This window comes from Aedes aegypti, chromosome 3, assembly GCF_002204515.2.
Source record: "Aedes aegypti strain LVP_AGWG chromosome 3, AaegL5.0 Primary Assembly, whole genome shotgun sequence".
In the NCBI taxonomy this organism is placed as follows: domain Eukaryota; kingdom Metazoa; phylum Arthropoda; class Insecta; order Diptera; family Culicidae; genus Aedes; species Aedes aegypti.
The window spans coordinates 143,064,338-143,083,648 of NC_035109.1; the positions used below are offsets into that span (position 1 = coordinate 143,064,338).

The following is a 19,311-nucleotide window of genomic DNA, read 5'->3' on the forward strand; positions in this document are numbered from 1 at the left end:
ATTGACAACCCAAGCCAAAATGGAAAAAGTGAGTATGCAGGAATCTACTTGAGAATGTCCTTGAAGCAGCCATGCTGGTCAGGACGTGCGCAAATCTCATTGACATTGCATTTTTTCAATAATTGTATTAGATACACACGGTACATATGGAAATTCCTTATTTTTATTACTATTGATTGACAACCCAAGCCAAAATGGAAAAAGTGAGTATGCAGGAATCTACTTGAAAATGTCCTTGAAGCAGCCATGCTGGTCAGGACGTGCGCAAATCTCATTGACATTGCATTTTTTCAATAATTGTATTAGATACACACGGTACATATGGAAAATCCTCATTTTTATTACTATTGATTGACAACCCAAGCCAAAATGGAAAAAGTGAGTATGCAGGAATCTACTTGAGAATGTCCTTGAAGCAGCCATGCTGGTCAGGACGTGCGCAAATCTCATTGACATTGCATTTTTTCAATAATTGTATTAGATACACACGGTACATATGGAAAATCCTTATTTTTATTACTATTGATTGACAACCCAAGCCAAAATGGAAAAAGTGAGTATGCAGGAATCTACTTGAAAATGTCCTTGAAGCAGCCATGCTGGTCAGGACGTGCGCAAATCTCATTGACATTGCATTTTTTCAATAATTGTATTAGATACACACGGTACATATGGAAAATCCTCATTTTTATTACTATTGATTGACAACCCAAGCCAAAATGGAAAAAGTGAGTATGCAGGAATCTACTTGAAAATGTCCTTGAAGCAGCCATGCTGGTCAGGACGTGCGCAAATCTCATTGACATTGCATTTTTTCAATAATTGTATTAGATACACACGGTACATATGGAAAATCCTCATTTTTATTACTATTGATTGACAACCCAAGCCAAAATGGAAAAAGTGAGTATGCAGGAATCTACTTGAAAATGTCCTTGAAGCAGCCATGCTGGTCAGGACGTGCGCAAATCTCATTGACATTGCATTTTTTCAATAGTTGTATTAGATACACACGGTACATATGGAAAATCCTTATTATTATTACTATTGATTGACAACCCAAGCCAAAATGGAAAAAGTAAGTATGCAGGAATCTACTTGATAATGTCCTTGAAGCAGCCATGCTGGTCAGGACGTGCGCAAATCTCATTGACATTGCATTTTTTCAATAGTTGTATTAGATACACACGGTACATATGGAAAATCCTTATTTTTATTACTATTGATTGACAACCCAAGCCAAAATGGAAAAAGTGAGTATGCAGGAATCTACTTGAGAATGTCCTTGAAGCAGCCATGCTGGTCAGGACGTGCGCAAATCTCATTGACATTGCATTTTTTCAATAATTGTATCAGATACACACGGTACATATGGAAAATCCTTATTATTTTTACTATTGATTGACAACCCAAGCCAAAATGGAAAAAGTGAGTATGCAGGAATCTACTTGAGAATGTCCTTGAAGCAGCCATGCTTCACAGGACGTGCGCAAATCTCATTGACTTTTTCAATAATTTTATTAGATACACACGGTACGGCAAAAATTCTGTTATTCGATTTATTTATTTAAAATAACTTTTTATGTTTAATTTATCTAGACCATTAATCAAAAACCCAAGCCTGACTTGAAGAATATGAGATTGCAATAAGCTTTTCGAAATATGCATGGTTCGAACTTGCATGCAAGAAGCGGAAAGCATCTGCTCTACTGAGAGCCCCCATCTCTTGCTACGCCCAGTTTGCTCGTGCGGTCCGATTGCTCGCGCATTTAACTTGGCTTACAATTTCCTGTTCTGGGAGAAATTGGCCTAGATTTACCGCTATCTCGTTCTGGAAATCTGTTTGAAAACCCGTTGCTCGTAATGTTTCGCGTGTGATTTACCGGCTGCCGGTCGAATTTCGGGCGTTTTATCGCGAAACAGTGCGGAAAAGTCGCGAGTTTTACGGCGTAGGAAAGTGTGAGAAAAGAACAAGCAGAAGCAACAGTAAGGGCGAAAACATGGAAGATGCGTTGCTTGGGATTATTCTGATTGCGGCGATCTTCCTGACGGCGAGTGCCCAAGATGTCGTCAATTCCGGTGGTCCACAGATGGTGAAGCTGCTGGAGGAGCCGGGTTGTCCCCGTTTGAGGGAACTCTGTCCGAACGCTGCCAAAGGGATGGAGGATTTGAAGGCGCTGGAATGTGTGCAGAATCTGTCCCAGGAACAGGTGGACTCCCTGTCGGATGATTGCCAGCATCTAATCTGGAGCCACACGCTGACCTTGATGGACGATAAGAACATCCAGCGATTGGTACAGAGAGGTAAATAAATGTGGGGGTGGGGTTTTTGTTTGGGATTGCGACAGGGATGCCAGATTCAGGGCTGGTAGCAGGTCGGCTTTCATAGACTTGGTCTCTATTTTAATTCAAGTCTAAACAATGTCTATTTTTCATGGAAGGTTTCTGAAGTTAAACACTGTAGCAGTCTAGCAAATCTTCCAAAGATTAAAATAGGAATTCTAAAAAAAAAATGCAGATATTCCTCAAGGAATTGATTTGCCGATTTTTCAATTTCTTTATGAACTACTTCGTGAATTCTTATACGAGTTATCTCAGGAATTGCACCAAAATATTTCCAGGTGTATGCCTGAAAATCTGTAAGGAATTCTTCCGGGAATTGCGCAATAAATTCGTGTGATTGAGTGATTCATCATTGAGTCCCTCCAGAAATTTCTCCAACATTCCATCCATGAATTACTCATGCTGTTCTTCCAAACAATTCTCGAGTAATTTTTCAAGTAAAATTTCCATTGGTTTTTCATAATACCATTTGATGTTTTACATCAGCAAAGACAATCATTCCAATCACACAAGATTCTTCAGGGATTCTGTTCTATGTTTTTCAAGGAATGCCTCCAGAAAATGCCGCAGGATTTTTTTAGGGATTCATTTTATTATTTTTAATAATTGCAATTACAATTCATGTAGACAAACCTCCAATACTACTTCGGAAGTTAGGGATTTATACTATAGATATTGTTTTGGCTATAATTACTGTATTTCTTTTTCAAGAATTCCCTAAAAAAAAACCTTGATTTCTTTTGGAATTTCCTTGGGAAATTTAACAAAAAAATTCTGCTAGACCTAATGAAGGAATCATAGAAGGAATCTCTGGAGTTATTTCAAAAGTTATCATTAAAGAAATTCATGGTCGATGTCTTGGAAAAACTGAAGGGCAATTCTAGGGGAATTCTTAAGAAATCAGTGGAGGCATCTCTGGAGAAATTATTGCTTTCTGACATTCTTCTAATCAGTTTTTGGAGATTACTTGTGTTTCTTCAGAAATGTCTATAAACATCATGTTTTTCACACTTGTTTTAACATTATTTCACAGATTCTTCTAGGAATTTGAAACATAAACTTCAAGTACCAAAGAATTAAAATCTATCAAAATGCAGGAGACACTCAAATCTCTGTTCAAAATTATTTTTTCTGATTGCTTCAACATTAATCAGAGAGTCCGGAAGATTTCTATAACTACTTCCCGCACCCGACTGTCTGCAATGCTTTGAAATCGCTTCCGAAACCATCATTGCGCAAGAGAGATTAAAAAAGCATGCCTTGAAAATTTTCATTTCCAAATTATGAATTTGAATCCTCGCATTTCAATGCTCCTATGATCATTTGATCTAAAGTATTGCATCATTCATGCAAATAATTTCAGCTGATTTGGATTATAATATGACAGCCATTCGGATATTGCACCACATGATTTAAAGTGCTCAATTCAGTATTAGAATGCTGCGAAAATTTGCTGATGTCCATATAATAATTCCATACAAAGATTTTACTTTTTCGACCGAGTATCTGTGATAACCCCGTTTTCCTTCAGGATGGGGCCTAGAAGGGAGAATTTCATGATTGAATAATCTAAATGAAGTGGGTAGGGGCTCAAAGGGAAGGATTTAGTCGACCTCACCCTGTGATCTTACAATAAACTGGATTAGACTCAACAAAATCGTGATCTTAGTAGCAGAATCTGAATCTTACTTATATAATAATTCAAGCGATGTTGAGGGAGTTTGGGTCTAAGATTCGATACGTGTCGTATGATGGTAGTTTTAGGTGAACATGTCGCACGTAAAAAGTGAACTAGGGTATCCGTCCTATTATGGAGGATTTAAGCACGGTGTTGAAATTTAAATCGTATTTCAGTATCCAAATCATGAATATTGTAGTATTTTGCAATGTGAAGTGTTAAAACTATCCTTTTTCTGGAGTGTAGTGAAGTAAAAAAGTAAATTTTGGAATCAAACATACATTTTATCAACATAAATCTGAAGCACTTCCTATGTCCTATTATTGCGGTATTTCGTCCTATTATTGCGGTAGTGCCGTCCTATTATTGCGGTATACCAAAAATCATAGATTTTATTACATTCAGTATACATTCAATGTCACACAATGTTCTAGCATTGAAATCATGCTCTCTCCATGTTAATGACACTGCACGGTACTGTCAGTTTGTGTGACTTTGAGCATATCTATAAAGAAAACTAATTCATTACTTTATGTCACGATTCGAAAACAAATCAACAGAATCAAATGATTTTCTGCCGGTTTCGTCTCCTCTTCCGTCGAATCTAGATAATGTTAATGTAAATAAACAATGTTCTTCCATCTGAGACCACTATTCGCTATATAAGAAATGAATTTTTTGACTGTTGGTGCTATTAAAAATAGTTTTCACTAGTTTTCACCAAACCAATGCAATTTTAAAAGATTTCATCCTTGCGATCATCTTGTACCTTAGTTTTTCAACGCTTTTTTTTTTGCAAAATCACGTAAACTGATTGAAAGTCGGAACATTTTAAATCAGTTTACGTAATTTTTCGGTAAAACATTGTGTTTAATTGCAATATATTTGTAAATAAGAGCAACTACAGGGTAAACATAAAGATAAATCTTTTGTTTGACTAAATAAATGTATGTATGACATAAAATTATGTCACAAAATAGTATCCCAATAATATAATTGATGTTTCCAGCAATTATGTTCAAAATGACTATTGAAATATTGAATTTTTGAATGTGATTTACAGATACCGCAAAAATAGGCAACAAGCTATTTTCATTGTCCTATTATTGCGGTATATGTTTTTTCTCAAAAATATAGAACATTCATTTAAAATTCAATATCTATCATGTAACTACATCCATACTTAACTGATATACCAGCTGCATATAATTGAATTGGTTCTATACTTAACAATTCACGCTTATGAAAACCCGTCCGTAGATAGAGGGACAGGATAAAATATAGGCTTTTCTTGATGCATCATTTAAAACTGTTTTTCCAACAATTAAGATCGTTTAATTTTCAAAGCATTTACCTGGTACAGCTTGGAAATACTATAAGCTTTCATTATCATCAATAATATCCATAGAACATAGAGTTTTCGATTAATAATGAGGGTTTAATTCTAATACCGCAATAATAGGGAATACCGCAATAATGGGCAAATTACCCTATTGCCGGGAATATTTGATATTTTTCTAGATCATTGGAGCAGTATTTATCATTTCGTGAGGAGCAAATCAAAGCAATGCTGGATTAGGAAATGAGGAGTGTGCATTTTCCTACTCCCTAATTTATTGATCAAATCAACGCAAGGCAAAGGATATTTTGAAGACAAATTTTTCAAATTGTATGGCAAGAAATGCTTTAAATGAAATGTGCTGGAACAAAAGTTGTCAGCATTTTCTTAAATTCGTCGGAATCGTAGATTCTTAATCAATAGTGATTTGAAGTTTATCAATAGCTACTTTATTGGACCGATAAGTAGACTATTTGAGGTGCACGATTGTCTGACAACTCGAACATCGCATCATGACTAACTTTTGGTGAGTTGTTAGAAAGACAGTTTACAATTAAGATCCTTGCTACACTTCCAGAAGGGTTCTTACGGATTCCTGGCAAGATTCTTGGTAAATTTATTTGTTAGATTTCCATTTGGATTTGAAGAAAATTTTTGATAAAATCTTAGCTGGGATCTTAAATCTGACCGCTAACCAGTTTCTTATAAGTTCTATCTGAAACATCACTGAAAGGGTTATGAGTACATTGCTACCAAGTTTTTTCAGTGGATTCTAGAAAAGAAGCTTCCTGATTTTGCTTGAAATTCTTAGTACAATATCAGTTTGTTGTAGACGTTGTCGAAAACCTGAGTCAAACTTCTTGGGAAATCTAATGATATCCTGAACAGATTAATTAAGGGCCAATTTCTTCACCACCGCTTAGGCCTTGAACCTAGTTTAACTATATAGGTAAGCGTGGTTTACCGCTTAAACCATGGTGAAGAAATCGGCCCTAAGAATTACGAATGGCAGATTTCTAAGATGATACTGATTCTTGTTGAACCTTGTCTGTGTAATGTTCGGGTAAATAGCCAGAACCCTTCGAAAAAGTCGTTCCGATAATGTATTCGAATGAGAGAGGAAACTTACCGTTCATAAACTTACTCGAGATTCGGTCTCTTGTACTTTGAATTCCAATAGATTTCTGCAGATTTACTACAAATTATTTCAGTAATTCCAAACACATTTTTTGTAATGATTAATGAATAGCGTTTTTGTTAAGTTCTTGGCGAGATTCTTAGCCAAATCTTTGATAGATTGCTTGGAAGATGCAATTTTGAATTTATGTCAAAAATTTTAGCCAGCTTCGAAGGAAAACAATGAAATATTGTTTATAAGATCTCTCTTTGGATTCAACATGAGTTTCACCAGATCAAGAATTTCTCCAGGAACCAGCCATGGTCCACGGCTAACGCATGATTCCGAAGGCGTTCTTAGAAAGCCAACTTTCTTGAACTACGCCATTGTTCGGAAATTTACTCTAAATTACACAGAGCAAATTTGTTCATATTGATAATGCAACGCTAATAAGCAATGAAGTGATTGCCTATAACATTTCGCAGAAATGTTGTGTTAAATTGATATTAAGTCAATTTATCGCAATTCGCTGATGGGAGCAAATAAATAAAAAAAAGTCGAAAAGTTGTGAACATACAAAACAGCATTGATGAACACACATAGCCTTCCCGGATCGCGATTTTGGGGGAAAAAGAATGAAAATTAAAAATTCGAGTGCCATGAAATTATCAGTTTTCGCTTGCAGACTTTTCAAACGTATGATTGTAGAATCCTAGTAACTGGGCACAGAACTTGAAGATGGTGTTTCACCGAACCGTCTCGTCATGGAAAGCGAGGTTTTTTCAGCAATGTCGTACAAAATACAACAGCGCGACGACTGAAGTGTTAAAATACGGTAATACTTTAATGCTTTTGGTTACTTGGGTAATCAATTAATACTTACAAATTGCACGCTAACTTGTACAGCTTCAGTCATAGATGAGGGTTTGAACATCAATGAAATCAGAAGCAGACATGTTATCAGAAATATGTACACTTTAGGGATTTTTCGTTAGTGAAGAAATTATGAGTGCTCGCTTGGACATTAGCATAGGCATCTATCTGCGGCAGCTTGGGTAGGACAAAATTAGCTTTTTAATTGTTAATCAAGCGAGCAAGATATTAAGAAACACCTGGCAAGATTTCTGTTTAAAATTGAATTGTTTTTCTTTCTTTTTTCCGCAGGTTGTCCCAAACATTACGACAAGTTCCCTTGCACCGCTCAGCACGATCCGGGTCAGTATCTGGCATGCGTGATTGACCATCGCGATCTCGTCAAAGGCAACGGCTGCCGGGAGTTCATTCAACGGTTGGAATATGTGGCCTTTTCCGACTACCGTTTAATTGGTCCGTTCCTGAAGGATTGCACCAGAGATATCGAGACTTTGAGTTGTGGAAGAATAAGCAACGATAATCGCAAAGTCTCGCAAGGAGAGACCATATCTTGCCTGCAGAATCAGCTGGACCGATTGAATGGCGACTGTAAGAAAGGCATCCTACACGTGTCGGAAATTCAATCCGATGATGTGAAGTTGGATCGACAGCTGTTCCTATCATGTGCCGTTGATGCGATCCGTTTCTGCCCGTCGATTCCCCCGGGGTCGCAAATGGTTCTGCGGTGTCTGATGAAGAACCGGAACGACGTAACGATGACCGAACATTGTCAGAAGCAGCTGATGAGGAGAGAGAAACTAATTGCCCACGATTACAAGGTCAGCAAGGGACTGACCAGGGCGTGCAAGGAGGACATCAAGCTGCATCATTGTCGGAGGGGCGTTTCCGACGACAAGGATGTCCGATTGGCGCAAATTCTGCTCTGTTTGGAAGCGATCCAGAAGAACAATACCAAGTTGAGTCAGGATTGCGTTGCGGAGATTAACGATCACCGAAGGATGCTGATGGAAGACTACAAACTTTCGCCGGAGATTTTGACCGGCTGTGCGGACGATATTGATAAGTTCTGCAGCAATCTGGATGCGGGGGGTAAAACTATCCATTGTCTGATGGAACACGCCCGGCCGAAGAAGAAGAAGGAACGTCGCGTTACGGAAGTATGCCAGAGGGCACTGGAAACATTGGTCAAAGTGGCTGACGTTGGGGAAGATTGGCGTGTGGATCCGGTTCTGAGGAAAGCCTGTAAGCCGGTGGTTGATGTGGCCTGCTCCGATACGGAAGGCGGCGATGCGCGGGTCATGTCCTGCCTGATGGAGAAAATTGGCACGAACTTTATGAATCAGGAGTGTGAGACGGCGCTGCTGGAGATTCAGTACTTTGTAGCCAGGGATTTCAAGCTGGATCCGCAGCTTTACAGGTAAGACGCATTACTAAAACATAGTAAGGACTTTGGGTCGTTTTCGACGCCTATCAAAATGCAAAACACTGCATCTTTTGATTACCACAGATTCCTGGGAGACCTTTCGCAAAAAAAAAAGTTCGAGATAAAAACAAAGGTGCAAACAAATTCATCTTATTTTTCAAGAAATTCAATCCTGCAGGATATTATCCAGGGATTTGATTTATATTTTTTTCAAGCATAGTGTTCAAGAGTACCATCAGAGATTTCCTTCAAAAAAACCTCCCGGATTGGAAATCGTTGAAACGCTGGAGACTTCACTGAAAGATAAATAAAGATTTGCCAAATTAATTTGGAAATTTCTCAAAGGATTCCTTTGGAATTAATTTTGGGAGTTAGTCCTAAGAAATTCCTGGAAAAAATACTGGTAACATTCTTTGAAATGTTCTAAACAAAAAAAAATAGCTGCAACCCTAGGGAAAACGAAGACAGAATCAATGGATAAATCTTCGGAAAATTTAGATCTTCCTTAAGAAATTTTCGAAAAATATCTTCCGAGAAATTTCTGGAGGAATCTCTGGAGTCATTTCCGCGGTAAAAAAAAAGTACTAAATGATCTCCTAAAGATACCTTCGGAACAAAATCTGAACGAAAATTTGACTAATTCCTGAATACATTGCTGATGAAATTCCTAGGCAACATCATGAAAAAAAAGCATACAGTAGTACAGTGGTTACACTATCATGGGTCATCCACTATTATGAGTCATTTGCATTTAAATTACAAGTAGAATAGAGTGACTAATAGTCGTGACTAGGTGACCCATAATAGTAAGGGCAGTGTAATACTTGTTCATAATCTCATAAGGGATTCAATCAAACACTCTTAGCAATATCCTTAGTGAAATGCCTTGTTGGATTGTCTTATAAATAGTCTAAATATAAAAATTAATCCTCACGAAAGCTCTTGTTTCCTAACTTATAATTTCACATTCAAGTCGTTTACGGAACCTTTAAGTTGGAGATGAATCAAAACCAAAGTTAAAATTTTCAAGAGCACGGATCTGGAGAACCAAACCGGTGAAACAGATGAGCCAAACAGTTATATTGACTTAAAGCGTCTAAAAATGGATTCAAAAATCGTTATCTTTATAACGTGCGGGATCGAAATTCGTACACCTAAAAAAAAATGAATCGTCCACTGTACCAATTAAAGCGATATCGTTCTTGGCATGCGTCATGAAAGTGTACCAATTATACGGCATTCATTATTCGGATAGAATAAAATTCAATGCTATCCAGAGTGATTGATTATGCAACGCTAATAAGTAATAAAGTGTACCCTTATAATATTTCCCAAAAAAATTGTGCTAAATTGATATAAACTCGATTTATCTCAATGTCAATCTAATACTAATAACTATGGCATAGTCAGACATTGTAGAAATCATTCTCAATTGATTTCGAAGCACGATCAAAGCAAGCGAAGAAAAACATCGCATCTGTATCGGTCCATGATCGGCAATGAATCGCAAGTTGTAATAAATTTGACGAATAGCAGCTGCAAAAGAGAGAGCGATGAGAAAGAAATGAGCGATGATAAAACTTATTTTTCACGCTTATTTACCATTGAAGATAGGGTGTTTTACTTTACTGGTTTTATACACAATCCCCGAACATCCTATAGCCATACTGCTCCCAAGTTTGGAGCTTGTTTAGATGGGTTTAATCAGAGCTGTTGTAGTAGCTGATAAAAAGACTCTCATGATGTGTTGCGCCTTATGATGGTTACAGAGAGCGATAAGGGAGAGATTCTCTCAATTTTCTCTGAATTCAACCCCTACCTAAGACCAAACACGTTTCATATGTTTTGGATATCTGATCCATTAAGACCAGAGGCGTCGCGTGGTCTAATTATCAGGGATTATCACAAAAGGCCGAATTACAAAAGGCCGAATCACACAAGGCCGAATCACAGAAGGCCGAGTAAAAGTTACAAACCTAAAGAATAAAGCTTGGATATAAAAAGAACAAGTCCATGCTTTGTTAAATGCAGTCATGTCAGTAAACAGCGCAAAATTTACATGCGGCGAGGCCGCATTGAGGATAAAGGGACTGAGGCGCCGAAGTTTCTGATATCCGAAGAGTGTGTATAGCATCTATTCGGTGTCACGCAAACAGCAACTCCAGGCGTTTGCCCGGTATAATGCAAACAGAGGATGTTTTTCCATTTTTAGGTCCGACGAGCGACAGCGAGTTCGGACAGCAAGCGTTTGCCCGGGATAATGCCAACATAATCTTTTACGAAACAAGCAGGAGAATGATTGCTGAGATAGGGTATAACAAGTGTTTGAGTGATCATGAGAGTACTAAGTTTACTAAGAATACTTTTCATCGTACAATGCCCGTTCGATTCTGACTCGGCTTCAATTTGGCGACATCATCAGTCACAATCACACAATGGCGACATTATCAGTCACAATCACAAATCTTGTCAATCTCAATGTTTCTGTGGGTCTTCTTAAGGCTTAACATATTCAAAATAGGTAAATTTAATTACTGTTACGGTGATAAAAGGTATAATAAAAACAACCGTTAAATTTTGGAACGGTTCAATTTAGGCAACATGAATTTTTTGGCATGTTGCCAAAATCACTGTATAACCTTCCAGTTTTTGCAAGGTTTCTACACTTATGTTGTACAAAATACAACAGCTCCAATTATAGAATTTTTTTTGGGTGTGTAAACTAAGAATAGACCAGCTGACAAACCCAAAAAACCACTAACCATATTTTAGCTGGACAAACTGTTATTAAGCTAGTAATGTTACTTGTACATCTTGTCCCGCCTTACCCTACTGTAAAAATGCTCATAATATTGTAGAAAAGTGTGCTGAATGTTTGTGGCTCACACTAAAATTTGTTTTAAAATTTCGGCCTTCCATGATTCGTCTTTTTGTGATTCGGCCTTCTGTGATTCAGCCTTCTGTAATTCGGCCTTTTGTGATTCGGCCTTTTGTGATTCGGCCTTCTGTGATTCGGCCTAATGTGATTCGGCCTTCTTTGATTCGGCCTTCTGTAATTCGGCCTTTTGTATGTTTCGGCCTTTTGTGTTTTCGGCCTTCTGTGATTCGGCCTTTTGTGGTAGACCCAATTATCAACCTGTGCAGTTCAAATTTGGCAAAGAAAGTTCTCAGTTAACAAATTGATTGATTCCGGAATTTTCAAAAGCAGATTTTTCGTGAACACATTTTTATCGAATAATTTCTAGTTTTGAACAGAAAAACTGCTTTTGAAGTTTCGATAATGACGATGATTGCGATGACGGAGCGTTGAGCGTTACACACCACAAGCGTCAAGATGCTGACGACGACGAAAAAAACGACCACTCTTGAGTTTATTTTCTGGTTTTCATCTAACTGACTATTGCAAGGGGGTACTTGCGCTGTTTGTTAAAAGCGAGATTTTTAACCAGTATTGTACAAAAACAGCAGCGCGAGTGCCAAACTTGAAGAAACTTCCTACCGTCCGTCAGCCGCCTGAAAAATCCATCTGCCTATGCCTACACACCACAAGCGTGGGGATGCTGAAGGCGCCAAGGTCAAAAGAGAGCAAGCAAAATAATCTTCCGTAGATTGATTTCGCTCTTAACTCTCCCATCCGCACGCAGTGTTGCCACATTTTTTCCGACTCTCATCTGTATTTTCGGCTGAAAAAATCTTTTTTATCTTAAGTCAACCTTTAAAAATCTTGGTAAAAATCTGTGTCGCACTAAAATCCAATGTTTAATTTTTTTAGGTTAAAAACAACCTTGTGAAGGTTTCATGGATTTACTTGGCATGTCAACAATTTTTAATTTGAACTTATAAAAGCCAGTTAAAGATGCATAATTGTTTCTAAAAAATCAAAATACTTTAGTTTGTGAGAAAACTAAACAGAGTAATGACATTTCTGTCTTATATCCTCCAAAACTGTGTCATAAACTCGTGAAATATCCTGAAATCTTAAAAATCTTTTTTATCTAAAAAATCTGTGATCTGTGATTACAGATATATTCTGTAGGCAAAAACAGGAAAAAATCTGTGTAATTACAGATGAATCTGTGTATGTGGCATCACTGTCCGCACGCTCGCACTGATCCAATTAGGCATTTCACGGTGAAATTCTCTCTCTTTTGCTCTTCAACAAAACTTGAAAACAATGGTGCCAGTACCTGTCAACTTTGACAGGTACTGGCACCGTTGTTTTCAGATTTCCCGAAGGAGGGAAAGAGAGCAATTTTCTGATGACGTCACCGTGCAATGGGCAATTGGTAATGTAGCAAAAATGTGCACCGGCCAGAGTTGACGCTTTGGCTACTTACACACTCGCATTTGTAGTACAAAAAGCTTTCTACCACATATAAAGAATTGCGTGTACGATGCAAGACAGCGCGTTTTCCAATGAGAGTGCACGCGTTGGTCTTCATCGTCACAGCAGCGAAGTGTAGCTTGGAACAAAGTGTTGCGTAGCATGCATCGCGCTGAGCGCGAAGAGATAATTTGGTCACAGATCGCGCGTCGCACCAAATAGCTTTTGCATTTAATTTGCATAGCAAAAAATTATCAACAGATATTTTGCTAGATGAAAATTGCGTTGCAAGCTATCAATAATAGACATAACGAAATGGGCTGAATTTAATTTTATCAAGAGAATTATTGATTTGTACTTCAAAAGCAGTACATATTGTAGGTGGTTATGATGAACGAGTTGCCACCTGTGCAGTGCACATGTTGCACATGTGGACGCGACGCCTCTGATTAAGACCTGTAGGGTCAATAGGGGCAGTATGGTCCACCTAAGCAAAAGTTCTTGAAAAAGCATAGAAAAACAATACAATTTAATCGATCCATAAACTTCATTTGTAGTTTGAAGCATCTCCTTTCATACCACAGTTGTATTTTGGTAAAAAGATTACTTAGATTTTTTTTGGGAACATTTTTGAAAAACACTATTTTGTGTGTGACTCTACACTATACGGGGCGAAATGGTCCCCCCTACGGGGCAATATGAGCCACCATACTAAATCTTATTATTTTAATTGAAAAACCATTTGCAAGGCTTAATTTAGAAGAAGACAATAATGTATGATAGAGTTTAGTACAAAAACTGGGTTGAAGTCTGATTTGAATCGTGAAATAATATGTTTTGCTGACAGTTCAATAAATCATGGTTCTAAGAGCTTCAGTTTTCAAACATAGTCGTTCAAATAAGTTTAACCAGTTAAAAATTCTAGTTTTAATTAAAATCACGTGCGATAACAATATTGCAATTAAACTGCTAAAATTACATGCCATTTTTGGTTATCTATTTTTGTAATAAGATAGCTTTGACCGGCTATGACCATATTGCCCCGTTCCTAGATGTTTCATATAAATTATATTTTATTGAAAATTTATTTTAGAATCTATACAATTTTGTACACATAATGCCTATGAATAATGGAAGAACGAACTGCTGTGAAAAAATTGAAGTCAGTAAACAAAACTTTATGCAAAGCTTATTTTTACATCCAAAATCTTATAAGATTTTCGTAGTAGCATCAACATTTCAGATTTTTATCGATATATCAAGTTCCAAATCAGTTTTTTGCCTAGTTTTCACGGTGGTGACTAATTGAAGCATACTTTATAAGGTCCTAAGGTTATTGAGATCAAAATCTGTGTTTTAAGCTCAAATAAAAGGTGGCCCATTTTACCCCGTATGACCATACTGCCCCGCCTTCCCCTATATCAATATCTACACACTAAGCTCTTACGGTGAATTTCACCGTAATCTCAACAGCTGAACAGTTCGGTGAAATAAAACACCGTAATTCCGTCGAAATTTAACGGATTCCGGTGATTTTTAACGGAATACTGTAAAAATTTACCGTACCGTAAAACGGGGCGAATAGAAAAAGTGGGGCGAATAGAAACAAAGCGACCTTTAGTTAAAAATGCGACTATTATGCAATGATAAACTTTAGAAACCTACTGAAATATATTTCTTTCATTAGTTCAATAACAACAGAGTATCGCTAGACTATTTTCAAATTGAAAATTTTGCTACATTTCTCATTAAAAATTTAAGAAGAAAATATTGAAATCTCAATCTTTTTTGATAGCTTGAAACATCCGCCATTTTGGCTGATTTCAAAAATGATCTAAAATTGAACTTGGTTTCAAAAAAATTATTTATTTTCTTCACTAAGTAAATACATGTTGATATTTCTTCAAGATGCAGTCAAACATGTGTTTATTTTCCCATTTAAATAAAAAAAAGTATTGATATTTACTGAACAATGTTTCTATTCGCCCCATTGCGGGGTGAATAGAAACATGCAACATTTTCATAAATCTTTGTACGATATAATTTTTATTTTTTAACAGCGATTGGGGTCTTAGCAAAGGAAGACGCGACCCATATTTAAGACTAATAAAATTGGATTTTATCCACACGGTTTAAGTTGTACACATTCAAACATGTTGGAAAGTGTTTCTATTCGCCCCATTTTACGGTACTCCGTTAATTTATTTCACCGAACTGTTCAGCTGTTGAGATTTTACAGGAATCCGTAAAATAATTTAAGTATGTATCATTCATCTTTGATTCTATACAACCAAATGTAGAAGAAATGAGTTAAATAGTCCTGAAAGCATTAAGATGTTATTCCACCAATGAGTCTCATTATCCGTATCATTACAGGAACTGCAAAGACGACGCCATCCGGTTCTGCAAGGCGAAGAAAACCTGGGCCGACTTGGAAACGGGTCAAATGGACCCGGAACGGGGACCGTTGATCCTTCCTTGCCTGCACCGGTACGCCTATCACCCAGAAAAAGAGATGCAACTCAAGCCGGAGTGCTTCCACGAGGTCAAACGCGTTATGCGTCAGCGAGCTCGTTCGGTGGATCTGATCCCCGAGGTGGAAGACGAATGTATTGACGATCTGGCTTACTTCTGTTTCGATAAGACTGGCAAAGGCGAAGAAATGCTCTGCTTGCAAGAGAACCTTGAAAAGCTACAGCAAAAGTGCAAAGACGCGGTCAGCAGTTTCACCGAGGAGGAAGCCGCACATATCGAGCTGAACCCGGTGATAATGACCGTTTGTGGCGACGCCATGCATCGCCACTGCTCGGAAATTTTGAAAACCGGCAAGGACGAAGGCGACATGATGGAGTGTCTCATCTCGTACAAAAACGATGCGGACATGCGAAACGACGTCAAGTGCCGTGCTGCGATTGAGCACTTCCAGATCATCACGCTGAAGAACTACCACTTCACGTACAAATTCAAGGAAGCCTGCCGGCCGTACGTGGCCCGGTTCTGTCCGCAGAGCAACACCAAATACGACGTGGTGGCCTGCCTGAGCGAAGTGATGCGCAACGACACCATCAAGGGGGCGAAGCACTCGATTCCGAAGGAGTGCCGACAGCAGGTGCGGGCCCAGCTCTACCAGCAACGTGAGAACATCGACTTCGATCCGAAACTGAAGGCCGCCTGCCGGGAGGAGATCAACTCGTTCTGTTTCAACATTCCGCACGGATCCGGTCAGGTGAATAGGAACAATGCAAGTGTGATTTGTCCTTTTGATTCATTATTTCGAGATTATGTGTTGATTCATTGCTCCAAGGGTGGTTTGTGGCTCATTGTTTTTGATTTTATTTATCTAGCAATGCCTGTAATATGTCTTGAGGAACTATTCCAGATTTTTTTTTTGTATAACTTCTTGAATATTTGCAGAATGACTGGATTAGTGGTCTAATGGCTATCGCTTCTGTTTCATAGGCAGAAGGTCATGAATTCAATCCCAGGCCAGTTCCTTTCCTCGTACCTTGTAGTTCTATATTTCACTTGCTTCTAACTTCGACTCTTAATATTATATTATATTCTACTGCTCCGGTTTCTGTTCTGTAGCTTTTTCGACCACCCCCCCACCCCCCATCTTGATCTGAAAACATCATCACCAGCTGCTTTATTGTTCTTGAGCTATTGAATGGTATACTAAAATTCTTTCTTGACCCACATTGCTTGCACTTTCAACTACATTCAGGTGTTCATCGGCATGCTGCCTTCACCTTTTACTTCCTGTTCGTCCTATCTCTACACATCCCTTCAACACATCCACCTTCTAGCGCAAGTTTTGCACACTACCCATCACTTTGAACACTGGATTCAAGACGAAAGCTATGAAAATCTACAGAATCTTATTATTCTGTTGTAGTTCCCGGTTTAGAGTTTGCTCAGATTTTAGTGATATCTACATGATTAAAAAAAACCTGAGGGTCTTTGCATTTCTATATTGTAGGTATTTAATTCAGAGTTACAAACCATTCTTGGAGGATTATCATTAAAAAGACAGCAATGTGGTGAATCCCGTCCATTCACCAACTGTTAAATTTTCTCTCTTCCCTCGCTAGGTCCTGGAGTGCCTCCAAACGCACCACGGCAAGCTAGGAGAACAGTGCCAGCACATGTTGTTCGCCATCAAGAAATCCGAACTGACGGACAGTTCCACCGATTACATCCTGCTGAGTACGTGCAAGGACATGATCCACCAGTACTGCCGCGACACGGAACCGACGGCCGTGCTGGGTTGTCTGAAGATCCATAAGGACGAAAATCTATTCGATGGGCGGTGCCACCTGGTGGTGGTCAACCGGATGATCGAACAGAACATGGACTACCGGTTCAATCCGATGCTGCAGAATTCTTGCGCCCGGGACATTGCCGATCACTGTACGGACATCGTGGCCAGTGCGAAGGCTAACGAGGAATTGAACGGAAAGGTGATCGGTTGCCTGAAGGTCAAGTTCAGGGAGGGCAAGCTGCACGCGGACTGCGAGAAGCAAATGACAGAAGTTCTGCACGAGCAAGCACTGAATTACAAGCTGAACCCGTTGCTTCAGAGTGTGTGCAAGGACGAGATTCAAGTCCTGTGTAGCTCGGCAGGTGAGGATGGGACGGCTGAAGAGGATCATGGAATGGTGGAGGAATGCCTAAAACAGGCGTTCCTTCAGAAGCGGATCATCAACCAGGCTTGCAAGGTGGAAGTGGCGGAGTTGATCCAAGAGGGTAAGGCCGACATCTATGCGGATCCGATGTTGCAGCGGGCTTGTGCCGTGGATCTGCTTAAGTATTGCTCCAACGTGCAAAGTGGCAATGGACGATGTAAGGGAGGGTATTTTTTAAGGATTGTTCAATTATGATCAAATTGTGTTTTTTTCAGTGCTCAAATGCTTGGAGGTGATCTTGCAGGACGAATCGAAAGCTCTAGATGACGAGTGCAAAACTACGTTGACCAAGCGAATGGAAATGTTCCGCAATGCGGCTGTGGTAAGTTTCATACATTTTTAGGACGAATCCCCTCCATGTAGCTATGTAGCCTGCTACCAGCCGGTTTCTATTTAACGACTCGATCACTATAATAATACAAGTCTCTTAAAGGTCATTTTATTCAATGGAAAGTCTCGAAAGTATCTTATTTTAGCAGAACGGTTTCTAAAGTCACATTTTTATTTATGCGTGAATCCTGGTGCGAAATTCTAGGGTCCCTAGGAATACCTTCAGTGATCCTTATCAGGTATCCGACGGCCGACTCAAAAGGCGTCTTTCCCTCCAGTTGGGAGATTTGTGGCACTTCCATATTTTAGCCTATTTCATCATCTACTCGATGGGAGAAGAAATTGAAGGGAAAGATGGGAGGAAATAGGAGTAGTGTCAAATCGTATAAGCGAAATGAAAGCATATAGCTCCACACCACAATGGGTTCGAACAGCGCCCTGAAAAGAGCACTTAAAAACGCATAATCGTAAAGAGAGCCTGTAGCTTATGACCATATCGGGTTAAGAATAACAGAATATCCTGAAAATTCAGGCTTCTGAAAACAGTTTCACTTAATAAGTGTTTACCAAGTATTTGAAATCGCATTTGCGCAAAAACTGGACAGCTACATATAAGGCAACCTGACTATCCGAACAGAAGTATTCGACTTTACCCATTACGCGCTGTTGAAGTGCTGATTGCACTCCACACATAAGAGCAAATAATTCCGGCTGAGAAACGGTGCAGTGTCTACCAAGTGAGTAAAACTGATTCAGCCTTAGCTCACGAGACTATACACCAGCATCAGCTCTCCAGAGCGTTAATGATTAACGGATCGCAATGATTGATTAAATGATTATTGATTAAATTCAATTTTATCATGATTAATGATTAAAATTTTTGAAGTCATGATTAATGATTGTGATTGATGATTAAGCCAAATTATGATTAATGATTATGATAAATGATTAAATTTTTATTTGAAATGATTAATGATTATGATTAATGATTATGATTAATGATTAAACTCAGTATGATAAGTGATTATGATTAATGATCATGATTAACCCTTACGTGCCTGATGTCAAATTTTATCAAAATTTGAAATTTCAAAATAATGTTTTTCAGTCGTTTTTTAACGAAATTCCGTAGATTCAGAATTGCTGCTTGATTTTAGTATTGTGGTTATCGATTCCAAAACAACGATATTTCCAAATTT

The 19,311-nt window shown here is 38.5% G+C and overlaps 1 protein-coding gene across 2 annotated transcripts in view; it reads left to right on the forward strand.

Annotated features, from left to right (window-relative positions):
- Nucleotides 1–1,627: 1,627 nt before the first annotated feature.
- Nucleotides 1,628–19,311, forward strand: part of LOC5568501 (Golgi apparatus protein 1) — a 30,384-nt gene continuing 12,700 nt past the window's right edge. Inside the window, exons 1-5 of one of the 2 annotated variants that reach the window (XM_021853639.1) lie at nucleotides 1,628–2,304; nucleotides 7,642–8,767; nucleotides 15,474–16,338; nucleotides 17,189–17,939; nucleotides 17,998–18,104. In XM_021853639.1, the coding sequence (XP_021709331.1) occupies nucleotides 2,001–2,304; nucleotides 7,642–8,767; nucleotides 15,474–16,338; nucleotides 17,189–17,939; nucleotides 17,998–18,104 (3,153 nt within the window). In that variant the 5' untranslated portion in view covers nucleotides 1,628–2,000. The remainder of the gene's footprint in view (nucleotides 2,305–7,641; nucleotides 8,768–15,473; nucleotides 16,339–17,188; nucleotides 17,940–17,997; nucleotides 18,105–19,311) is intronic. The other variant, XM_001652269.2, reaches the window with a different exon arrangement.